We start from the raw sequence: 12,710 nt of genomic DNA, 5'->3' as shown, positions 1-12,710 counted from the left end.
CCATTTGCTCTAAATCACAGCTAGGAGGTAGTAGAGCTGAAAATGTGGATGTATTGGGAAGACTGTTCCAGGTAGAGGGACTAGCAAAGGCAATGGTCCTTAGGTAGAAACAGGCCTGGAATATTTGACAAATAGCAAGGAGGCCAGAAAAGCTGGAGACGAATAAGCTACTGGGGAGGATATTAGGGGACTGGATGGGCAGGAACATAGTGTGCCCGCTCATAGAGGGTCTTGTACACTGTTGTAAAGATCTGGGCTTTCAGTCAGAGTGAAATGAGGAGCACTTGAAAGACTTTGAGTGCAGGAGTGACTTGTTGTGACATGATTTTGACATGATTTTGCTCTGTTGAAAAGACTGAAGAGTTTCAAGTCTACAAAACAAGGAAAGTTCTAGGTTTGGGGGTTATTTGATGGAATTTGATGATTTTGACAATGCCTACAAGAATGCATTGCTAGCACCATTCCAGATGGAATTGAGGTATTTGAATTTTACAATTTTAATTAAAACTATATGACTTGGAAATTTTTGTATGAGAAAATAATTATAGATTGAAACACCTTTAATTTTTAAGTATATAATCAATGCACAATGCAACGTTATTATATTTCCTTACTGGAATCCCAAGTGATTCAGCATTACAGTATTACTCAAACAACTTACAACACAGATGCTGTAAATCTATGTTCTGAAAAACTGGTAAAAGGAAACCTAGGAAAGAGTCGTGAATCCTCTTTCACAGTAGACATTTAGCTCTTCATTTTCTTAAATTAAATCAGACTTTGAGTTTCCAACATACTGGGCTGATGGGAATGTCAACCTTAGGGGTTGACAGGGGTCCCTTCTTCTCAAAATTTCACCAGTGTCTAGAATCTTTCATGTAGAGCCTAACTTCCCATCCATCATGGCCACTTTTGACATGCCCACTGTTCAAGCTAGTATTAGTTCCTTGAATTAAGGTCTCCTTCTGCTCCAGCAGAAGGAGATGCTTCAGCATCTTTACTGAAGCCAGAACCCAATGGCGAGGTTTCAATCCACTACCCTAGTGCACTCTTCAGCTGGTCCACGGATGTGGTCCTGCCACACCCCAAGAGCTGACAGGAAACAGGTTTTCCTGCTAGTTGTCACAAATTTCCACTTCTTCCTCAATCGTGGGCTTGCTATTCTATTCCTTGCTAATTCTTAAAAATATTCTACCCTCTTTCTACCATAATTATGGTCAGCTACCATAATCTCTTCAATGGCATGGTTTAGGAAAATAAAATGTAAAAGTTTTTTAAATTTAAAAGTTCAGCCTAAGTATAATTGTAAGGTAATCTGAGGCAAAGGAGACCCAAAGAACCAGCCTTCTTGCATGAAATGGAGGAAGAAAAAATATACACGGGAGAGAATATAGTAAAACTTCAATAAATGATGAGACAAATGTGTGCATGGCATATTCCAGCAGGGTGTGAGTAGTAGGAGATGTGGTCACAGAAAGAGTTCATAGAGGATCTTATAGGACTTACTCTGAGAGAAAGAAGAAGCCAATGGGGGATTATGAGCAGACTAATGTGACCTGACGGATGTTTTAACATGGTCATTCTGTTGCTGTGTTGAGAATAGAGTATTGGTGGCGAGAGTGGAAGTCAGGAGGGCAGTTAGGAGGCAGTAACACAGTGTGAAGGATGATGGGAGTTGAGTTAGGGTTGTAAGGGTGGAGTTGTTCAGATGTTTGAATTCAGGATAGATTTTGGAGGTAGTACCAAAAGAATTTACTGACAACTTAGATTATGAGAGAAGTAAAAGATGAGTCAAATGTTTTGGCCTGAGAAACTAGAAGCATATTTGTACGATTAACTGACATTGAAAATAGGGAGGAGTTGATTTGGGGGAGAGAATTATAAGTTCAATCTTGGATATGTTAAGTTCCAGGTGCCCATTTACCATTTAAGTGGAGGTGTGACATAGAGAGTAGAAATACAATATGGAGTTCAAAAGAGAAGTCTGGATTCAAAATATAAATTTTCAGTGTATGGACAATACTTAAAGCCACTAGACTGAATGACATCACCAAGGAGTGAGTATAGTTAGAGAAGAGAATAAATCTGAGAACCGAAGCCTGGAGCTCTCTGATGTTAAGATGCTGGGGAGGTGAGGAATAACCAGCAAAAGAGTCTGAAAAAAGCATCTATCAAATAGAAGGAAACCAAGAGATCCTGGGAGAAAGTGTTTCAATGAGGAGAGCCATCTACTATATCCAGTGCTGCTGAGAGTTTAAGAAAAATAAGGACAGAGAATTATTGGACACTGAATTTAGCAGTGAGAAGGATCTTGACAAGAGCTATTTTCATGCAATGGTGGGAGGCAAAGCCTATTTGGATTCGATTCAGGAAAAATGGGACAAAAGTACTTGGACAATGAATATAGATGACTCCTTTGATGAATTTTGCAGTGAAAGGAAGGAGAAAAATAGGATAATAACTGGAGGTAAGGTCAAGAGAGGTTTTATGCATCTGTATGGGGGGAGGGAAGAGTAGAGTTGGCATGTTTGTTCTTTGATGGGAAAGATAGAGAAGAGGAGGAAATCTGATGATGTGAGAGAGACGAGAGAGAATTGTTTGGGAAATATAACTGAGTGGAAGAGAGAATGAATTCTAGTGCACAGGTGGAGGGGTTGGCCTTTGTAGAGTTTATTCTTCCATTGTGCTGGGAGCAAAGGCAAAGCATATGGACACAGATGCTAGTGGGTGGGTCTCATCTGGTTGCCCTATTTTTTCAGGGAAAGAGGAAACAAGGCCAAAGCTGAAAGTGATGTTGAGGGAGGAGGGAACAGAGTGTTAGTGAAAAGAGAAGTAGTGTGAATTACATTTACTTTTCTAAGGATTTATTACCTAACTCTTGCATGACTTGAAAGATAAGGTTTCTGACATGAAGTAGTACATCTGATGAAATAAAGGTTGTATACCTAATAAAGTAGGGATTTCAGGTGCTAGAACTTAATTTTCCCAGGAAAATTATAGGAGAGAGACAGTGACAGAGTGACAGAGTGTGTGTGTGTGTGTGTGTTTTCCTGTTGTGCTCTGTAAGTAGGAAGGGGAAGGTGTAAAATTTGCAATTAACCTGATTTAACTTGGGGCAGACAGTATCTTCCACCTCTGTAAGCCCCACATTATGTATTCCACCAGCCACTTGCTGTGATCATTTTGGCCAGTGACCTGATCTCAGGTGCTTTTATACTCTTGCACAATTTGTTGAAATTATTTGTTGACTGGTGACTCCCATTCCTCTCATTTTATTTGATATAGACTAGTCTTTGTTTCCCAGTATATTTACTTCCGTGGATTCTAAAAGTATGGAAAGCAAGATAAACCTCTTAGCCTGTTCATCTTGAACCTGAAGTATGAGATTTCTAAGCCAATTATAAATTATAATCTTTAAATAAATATATAAGTTTATATGAGGTGACAAGAGTACTTTATCAGAGAAGACTGATCTGAAGTCCTGAGATTGAAATGAAAGAAGAGGAAAGAGCTGGCAATTTATGGAGAAACAAATCTTGAGTATGTAGCTTAAATAATTCTCCAGTTTAACAAAAAGCTCTATGTAGACAGTGATAAGAATAATTAACAGATGTACACAGCTTTACAGTTTCAACTCATTCCATTTCTGATTTGAATGATAACCATGGAAATCCTTAGCAGAGAAGATGCTGGCAACATTATAGAACATTGGTCCTTTGGGATGTGAAACTTCAGTCAACCTTTCATTGTGATGATGCTAATCTACTTTTATTTACATCACATACTTTGTATTATAAAGCGGTAATTTAGTGGTTACAGTATTCTTATTTTTACCGAAGATAAAGAGAAAGCCATACTGGTGACAGCTTTTGGGTTTAATAACTTGAATGGGCTCAGCAGTTGTTGAGTCCTTATGAGAAGAGTCTTTTAACAGCGTTCATTATGCACATCATCAGCTTTGTACAGCTAACACCAGGATAATGTGCAGATCAACGCGCACATTAGATTCTGCTCATGTTCCCAGCTATGAAGCAGGAAACTAAATTTCTTGTTCCAGTTCTTTAAACCAATAACGATCTGACCTTCTAGAAGCTACCTAAAATCCCTGAGCCTCAGGATTTTTATATGAAGTACTAGGATTACAGAACCAGCCTTCCTGTTTCAGAGTAGATGAGGGGCTTAAATATTTTAACAGACATGGAAAACTCTTGCTTTGGCATTCCTATCCTCAATCTTCCGTCCCCCCCTCCCCGCCACCCGCCCAGTTCCCCAAATCTGGGTGATATTTATTCTCCTCTGTGTGTTTTCTCCCACCCTCTTCTTGCATTTGTAGATATTTTTGCACGGTAACAACCTGAACAGTCTACACCAACTAATTCATCCTGAGATTTTGCCCTCTGAGTTTGGAGGAATGCTCCCCCCTTACGATATGGGAACCTGGGCGAGAACACTGCTAGACCACGAGTATGATGACGACACTGAATACAGTGTGGACTCCTACAGCATGCCTGTGAAGGAGGTAGAGAAGGAACTCTCCCCCAAGTCCATGAAGAGGTATGCTGGAGGTTGCTGGGAAGCGGGCTGGGCCAGGTGGGGACACCTGATACAACTCCAGATTTTATATTTTTCTGAAGTAGATATTTGGTGACATTTTAAAGCCTTTCATGCTTCTATGATTGGATGTCTAAGGAGCTTCAAGTCAAAGATAAATTCATTCAAGGTAACCTCAACTCAATGTTGCTCCAAATTCACAATCCAGCTGGCCCCTTAGAAGTCAGCCAATCCAGTGGCTTTTCAAACTGTTCTTTAAGGTTCTGGTTGAGTGCCTCAGGGCAAACAGGTAGGGGGTGGGGACAGTGCCCATCTCCACTGCGGTGAGACTGACTATCTAAACAAATTTTTGGACTTCTGTATAAGATTTCATTTGAAGGAAGGGATCCATAGAGTGAACACACACACACACTTCAAACACTAACATTCAAAGCTTACGTTCTTTTTTCAGCATCTCTGCCAAGTTTCTGTTTAAAAGTTTCTGTCTAGCCATTCCTGGGGCAAAACACTGTCTTTCCCTACAGCTTTAATCTTTACAGAATTCATTGTTGAGTCAGAATCTGATTTCCTGCTTTGACTCTCATAGTGTTATTCGGCCTGTTTTCTTTCAGTCAATGGGTATTTATTCAACACATGCTCCGTAATAAAAATTTTCCTAGGCGTTTGGTATCCAATATGGGTAAAACATATGTCCAGCCATAATCTACTGATGATCGAGGGCAAGGGGGTTGCCAGACACACACAAATTCATAACTGCCTCTGAGTTTGCATTCTGTAGCAATTAGATGAAGACATCTAATTCTTATGCTACCCCAGGCCACACCAGCCCACGGTTCATTTGGATCACAAATATTATTTCTTGGTTCATTTCCTATCCTAGAAATATAGGAACCACAGCTCCCACAAGACTCTCTTCACCTAATTCAGGGAGGACACAAGGGCATCTCCCATGTCATTGCAAACACTACCTTGCATCCTTCTCTGAGGAAAGCCTTAGGGTCATTTGGTCACCACTGACTCATGCAGTGGCATCTTTGAGACTGGCCTCTTTTATTTGCTGCTGCAGCTGCTGCTGTTCTTGGGGGGCGGGCTGCTCCCCAGGCTGCTCCACAACTCCTTGGAGAGAACGGAAAGGCCAGGAACATCTTCAGCTTTAATTTCTCCACTAATTGACAAGCTTATCTTTAAATCAAGTTTGGGCTTTTCAACTCCCTCCTCTTAAAACAAGGCTTCCTAATTTGAGTTATATGCTCTTCTCACCAAAGGGGTTCATTGATGGACTCTCAAAGTGGTATGTAAAGTGATAAAAGTTGTATTCAAAACTGTGTGTGTATATGTTTGAATGTAAGTATGTATATATAGATATATAAATGTATATATGGTGCATTTTTTTTCTGGAGAGAAGGCATATTTCATCAAATTCTCAAAGTTGTCTAAGACAAAAATGGTTAAAAGCCATTGCCTAAGAATAGGTTCCTGCTGATAAAAATTAAAATTCTAACAGTGATAATTGTTACAATCTACCATTTTTAATAAACTTCTCATGAGTTAGGCCCTTACTAGGTACCTTTTTTGGTAACATTCACTTATTTAATTCTCACAGCAACCTTGTTAAACAGATATTCGTATCCCCAAAGTCACATGGTCTATATGTAATGGAACAAGGTTCCAATCCATGAGTTACAGAGTCTTTCATGTTGTTGATATAAATCTTGTCTACTCTTCTGTGACAGCATGACACAGAGTGCCCTCACTGTAGAACTGAGCTACAGGAGGATTTGGAGACAGCTCTCATAGGTGTCCCTTAGTCTTTTCCTTTGCCAGCTAGCAATGCTCATTTCCTCTAGCCCCTCCGTCTGTGACTTGTTAACTAATGTGGTCCCCTCCTCTGAGCACACCTCTCTCCATATCTTCTACAGCCTTAGCTGCATCCCCATCACCCACACTTCCTCCAAAACTTCCTACCTGCTCTCTTTGCCTCCACCTTTACCCTGCTCCCCTACCTTCCATTTATTATATTATCCATGTGGCAATCAAAATCATATTTTAAAAATGTAAATCAGATCCTTTCACTTCTCTGCTTTGAATTTCTAAGTGACTGCTGATTATACAATGAATACAATCAACTCCATATCGAGACTTACAATATGCCACATGATCTGATCCTGCCTACCTCTCTCCTCTAAGTTTATTTACCTTTTCTCTCTTCCCCTACCTTTCAGACACAACATCCTTCTTTATTCTCCTTCAGCCTCCCCAGCTTGTTCCTATCCAAGGGTCTTTATTCTTGTCACCTCTGGCTGGAATATTCTTTTCCTCTGTCTTCCAATGGCTGGCCCCAATCAAAGGTCATCTCCTCAAGAGGGTCTTTTGGTCTTTCTCAGTCATCAGGTCTTAATCAGCTCTACTTCCTACTCATTCTAGACACTTCCTATCAATCACCTTCTTTATTTTCTTCATAGTTCATTATTAGTCAGTGAAATGATTGATTTTATTTAGTTATTTATCCCCCTGTCCTGCAATGTAAGCTTCAGGGAGACTTTAGTGGCTTTGTCTGTCCTGTTCTCTTCTGAATCCTCAGTGCCTGGAGTGGAGCCTGGCACACAAACCATGCTCACTAGGCTCCAGTTAAATGAATGAAGGAGTCATCTGCTGTCTGTCAGTGGCCCCTTTTAGGTGCAGTGTTTAGAATTGTAGAGGTGACATCTGACGTTATCATTACTTGCATAGAGGTTCCAGAATTCTGGCTTTGCAGGGAGGACCTCATTGGCTTCCTTTAGTTGCTGTTGCTGTCACTGTTGCTGCCGTTCAGGCAGCCAAGGCACATTGCTGACTCATACTGAACCCCTTAAAACTGGTCTCTTTACTTATAGATCCTTGTCCTCATAATTCTTTATTTCTGTGTTTAGCTTTTTCCTCCAAGCACATTATTTTAATTGACATCATCTTGTTAGATTTGGTTCAGGCGATCCACATTTTGAAGTCTTTTTGGATCCTGATTTTCTTCTCCAATTAATTCGGACATTTTGTCCCCTGAAGACTTGGCTTACAGCACGATGACCTCCCCAACCCTGAGTTTCTTGCTTCTGACATGGGCTGATTGGAATTTCAGACATCCTTTGTTTGGTGTAGCTTTTGTATCATATGAAGGTTATATGGTTCTATTTGAAAACTCCTGAAGAATGAGATCAAGAAAGTTGTTTCACTTTATTTTTATCTTCTCTGTGGCAGGGGATGGCAGTTCCCCATCAAGGACGGGAGAAAATTGTTTTTAGGTTCCACCCTTCCTCCATCTCCTTTTCCAGTTTTATATCATTCTTAGATTGAGAGGGGAAAAGTCATTCCTTCACCAAAGAGTTGTAGATAACTGTTCCTTTGGGTGAATTTAGCTACGTGTATAGCTAGAAGATTATGTTCCTCCGTGTAAATTTGTGGAGAGATAGTATAATCATGTGAAAGAATACAAACTTCACTAGAGAATGGGTTCCTTGAACTCGGGGAATGTCTTTTACCTTATGCCTCTAGGACCCAGGGTAGTGCCTGGCACACAGCAATTGCAGTGAGCATCAACACTGATGTTGTTATGGTAATATGCACTTCCATTTGATTAAATAATATTCAACACCTATTGTTACTACATGCCAAACCCTATCTAATGCTTTGTATACATCAACTCCTTTGCTTTTCTAAACAACTAATAAGGTAATACTATACCCATCTTATTGATGAGGAGACCCAGATACAGAGAAGGTAAGAAACTTCTACACTTCACATACCTCCAAAGCTACAATGCTAATGCTGGAATACAGGTAATAGTATTCTCTAAGTTATTTCCTTAACCACTACCATATGCTATCTGCCGGAATTAATGCCGGGGGTTATGCATGCATTATTGCACTTGATCCTCAATACATCTGTATGATGTAGGTATTATTTTCCCCATTTTACAGATAAGGGAACAAAATCTTAGGAAGTTTAAATAGCCTTCCCTTGGTCACAGAACTAATAAATAGTAGAAGGTGGAATTGGAATCCATTTCTGTCTAAAATCTAGTCTCTTAAACACTAAGGTATAGCACAATATTGTAGATACATAATAAATGAATAAATGATACCTGGATAATTAAAGTTAAACTATAGGTTTTCATGAGGAAAAAAAGTTATTCATAGAAAGACAGTAGAGGCTGGAGACTGCTAAGATGTACTGTGAGTTAATGTTAGGTAACTTCCTCTATTGCAATTGAAACAGACCAATTTATTAACAGTTATGATCCTGCACAAATAACCCTGTTTTTTTGTATAAGAGAGCACAAAAGAAAATCTAGACTAAAACAACAGTACACTTGGGGCAATTAAATATCAAAAAAATCTTAATCAGAAATTGTTTCTGCCTGGCTTGTTTTATCGAGGAATAGTTCTGCATATTGAGCCAGGAGCGTTCATCATCCAACAATTCTGACATCTGTAGTGCATGGTAAAAGCAAACTAGGACATATATACACTACCAAACATAAAATAGATAGCTAGTGGGCAGCAGCCGCATAGCACAGGGAGATCAGCTCGGTGCTTTGTGACCACACTAGAGGGGTGGGATAGGGAGGGTGGGAGGGAGGGAGACACAAGAGGGAAGAGATATGGGGACATATGTATATGTATAACTGATTCACTTTGTTATAAAGCAGAAACTAACACACCATCGTAAAGCAATTATACTCCAATAAAGATGTTTTTGAAAAAAGCAAACTAGGAACTTAATCCCAGGTTGGATAGAGCACTGTAATTTAAACTATTTTATTAAAATTGCCGTATCCGGGCTTCCCCGGTGGCGCAGTGGTTGAGAGTCCACCTGCCGATGCAGGGGACACGGGTTCGTGCCCCGGTCCGGGAAGATCCCACATGCCGCGGAGCGGCTGGGCCCGTGAGCCATGGCCGCTGAGCCTGCGCGTCCGGAGCCTGTGCTCCGCAACGGGAGAGGCCACAACAGTGAGAGGCCTGCGTATGCAAAAAAAAAAAAAAAAAAAAAAATTTTAACATATCTATTGGAGCATAATTGCTTTACAATGATGCTCCATTTGCTTTCCTAATCATAAAGTGCTCCTGACTAAACAAGAGGGGTTTCTACTTTTCTTAAAGTTTTCAAGAGTAAGATTGATTTTATTCAGATGCCCTAGTGGAAAATTGAACAAAACTTATATTGAAATATTGATTGTTTTCCTAAAGTTCTCATTAAATATAAAAAAAGATGGTTAAAAATGCACATTCCTGTTGAAGTCGTTTCATAGAGCCCTTTCAGGCAGGAATCAAGGCTCCTTTTATTTCTACTTCTTTTCTTATAACAATAAGTTGACTGTAATAGTTCCCCCATTTGGTGATCTCTTGGAATACATCAGTCCTGTACTAGAAATTCTCAGACTCAAAGAAAAGTCTCTTGCTTGACTGTAAAGAAGAGAACTTAAGCCTATTATTATGTATTTAGAATCCTCTGCTGTGCATTATTCTATTCAGAGGCCAGAGGGGATTGTTTCCTTTGATGCAAAACATCACCCTAAATGTATCTCTTTAAATGTGCAGCATTCTCAGTTCATAAGTCTCTTGTTGTAGAAAAAGTTAATCCACGTCCATGAGAGAAGTAATAGAGGAGAAAGGACAGAGAACAGAAGGTGATTGTTTGGCAGTAACGCACTGACATTGGCTTTATCATTTCTAGATCCCAATCAGTTGTGGATCCTACAGTGTTAAAACGCATGGATAAAAATGAGGAAGAAAACATGCAACCTTTGCTCTCTCTGGACTGATAACTTCTCTACTCTCCCCATGGATTAGAAATGGAAGGTACTTGTTTTCAGCACCAGGGCCAGCGCTGCGGAGGAATTACCAGCTGGAAATTTATTTATTCACGTTAATGTAGCATAATATATAAGACATCAGGCTTTCCCGTTTGCCTGAACCATGGGTGCCCTGGTCTGAATTTTTTTTAAAAGGTCAATAATTTATTCTGTAAGTGCCAAGTTCTTTGTAAATACAATGTACTCTTCACGTCAAGTTTGTAAATTTTGGTAGTAACTTAAATTGGAAGATTGGCTTATGAGTCTATGCCAGTGATATGAACTATAACAAGAACAGAAAAGACACATAAGCAATTAAAGCTAATTAAATGTAGCCCTGTTTCCTATGAAGCCATATTTCAGCTATCATAGTGATTGTTTCGTTGTTTTTCTCTGAAACTGTCATACTCAAATGTACATTTAATGGGCACAGGGAACTAGATGATTCTAGGAAATTATTATGATAAATGTATTAACTGTCTAGTGATTTTCAGTTCACAGAAAACGTACCCTGGTGACTATCACTGGCCTTGCATTTGGGAGACAAGAAATGGCAAATGACCTGGTAAACTCAACACTTGAACTCTTCTATGTTGTTTAATTCCTGGAGTCTTGTGAAAAAATATGTTCCCCAAATTAAGATGTGGAATTCTGAAAGAGAGTGGATTCTTTTTAAACTGCTGTCTTCACAATGTGTCCTTTATTCCAGACCCCATTTTATCCCTGTCTGATGTACTTTAAGAAACATTTTCCCCCAAAACTCTTTGATCAAGAGAAAGAGAACTCATACATGAATAGTATTTGACAGCTAATTTTGAACATAAAAGTTGCCAAGTACCAATAAGGGGCTAATTTCTAATTCTTGTGCACTGGTTGAAAAAATATATATATTCTCACACACGTATATATTTTTACTGAGCTCTAATAAATCCTCAATATGACAGGCTTACAAAGTAAATCACACATATTCAATGGTCTTAGAGATGTTATAGATTACTGTATGCAATGCTAACTCTGGAAAACCACTTCCATTAAAGTTAATGAAAATGAGGTATAGTAAAACAGACTTTCAGTGAACTTATTTAAGGGAATTCAATTTAATTTGTAATGCAATCTTGACTCTGCCATTTTAGTGCAATATATTTTGTCTTCAAAAAAACAACAGGTATCAACAAAGGCAGTAGGCAGTATCAGGTGATGGAGAGTAATATTGCTTTCCCCAAATTCAAGTTAATTTTCCTAATGATCCAGTAAGTACGCATTTTCTTCTCAGAAAAGATTTTAAGAGCATATTGCATCCAGGAGAGATAATGAAATCTTCTGAGGGCATCTGAGATACTATATTATAGTATAAATCTAGATTTGGAATCCTTATGTTAAAGTTTTCACTTCATAAAAATTCTGCAATGATAGCACATTTTAAAAATTTAACTTTAAATTTCAAATTCTAGTGTGAAAAAGCAAGATTTTTACCACCTTTTCAGAGTGGTAATTTTTGAGACTGAGGATTTAACGTTAAAATATTCTTTTGAAAGAAAAATATCTCAAGGAACTTTTGGAAACCAACAGAAATAAAGGCATGTAGCAGCTTTCATATACTTCTTAGTCAAAAGCTTTAAAAAGTCAAGTTCTAATTCTGTAGCTAAGAATCTTAAAATCAAGATCAGTACACAATTCTGCAGTGTCACCAATGGACTGTCTAGTATTTGTAAAAATACATAAATATACATTAAAAATATGAATGCAAGATACCTTAAAAATGCTGACCTCCAATCAAATGCAGAAGAATAATGACTGTCGGTCCTCTGCTCCACCCATAAATATTACAGAGATTGGAATGCATTGGAATAAAAAGCCACAGCAACTCTTAATCTAAGAACCTAACCAATGTTGTTCTTACATTTTTGCCAACTTGACATACATTTTTTAGCATTGGGCTTTATATACTATACAAGCAAGTGTTAGACAATATGATGCACTGGAATAAAATGGAAAGGAAGTAAGTACAGGAGGCCAGTCAACCTTGCATTTTCATGAGTTTCATTTGATATGCACCATTTATTGCCAATTTTCAGAATTCTACCAGCTTCAGATGTCAACCAGCATAGCCAGCTTTTTTTTCCCCCTGTCATAGGCTAGTGTCATATACAAAAATAACTTGGAAGGCATATTTTATGTGTATACCTACCCACTTATAAGTATCATTCACACTCTCTCCCTACCCCACATTTGGAAACTGCATTGGCATTGCTGCTTGACAGCTCTTTTTCAAATGAGCAATTGAGAGTTGGCTGGATTGTGTAAAATATTTTTAAATGAATGAACAAATTACAAC

General features: G+C 38.7%; 1 protein-coding gene across 3 annotated transcripts in view; it reads left to right on the top strand.

Annotated features, from left to right (window-relative positions):
• Positions 1-11,052, top strand: part of CLVS2 (clavesin 2) — a 64,867-nt gene extending 53,815 nt beyond the window's left edge. For 2 of the 3 annotated variants that reach the window (XM_024759059.1, XM_024759060.1), the window contains exons 5-6: positions 4,334-4,554; positions 10,258-11,052. In XM_024759059.1, the coding sequence (XP_024614827.1) occupies positions 4,334-4,554; positions 10,258-10,345 (309 nt within the window). In that variant the 3' untranslated portion in view covers positions 10,346-11,052. The remainder of the gene's footprint in view (positions 1-4,333; positions 4,555-10,257) is intronic. The other variant, XM_024759061.1, reaches the window with a different exon arrangement.
• The last annotated feature ends 1,658 nt before the right edge of the window (positions 11,053-12,710 follow it).

This window comes from Neophocaena asiaeorientalis, unplaced genomic scaffold, assembly GCF_003031525.2.
Source record: "Neophocaena asiaeorientalis asiaeorientalis breed wild unplaced genomic scaffold, Neophocaena_asiaeorientalis_V1.1 scaffold5, whole genome shotgun sequence".
Taxonomy (NCBI): Eukaryota; Metazoa; Chordata; class Mammalia; order Artiodactyla; family Phocoenidae; genus Neophocaena; species Neophocaena asiaeorientalis.
Note: the sequence above shows the minus strand (reverse complement) of the source record. Positions and strands in the feature narration are given on the sequence as shown.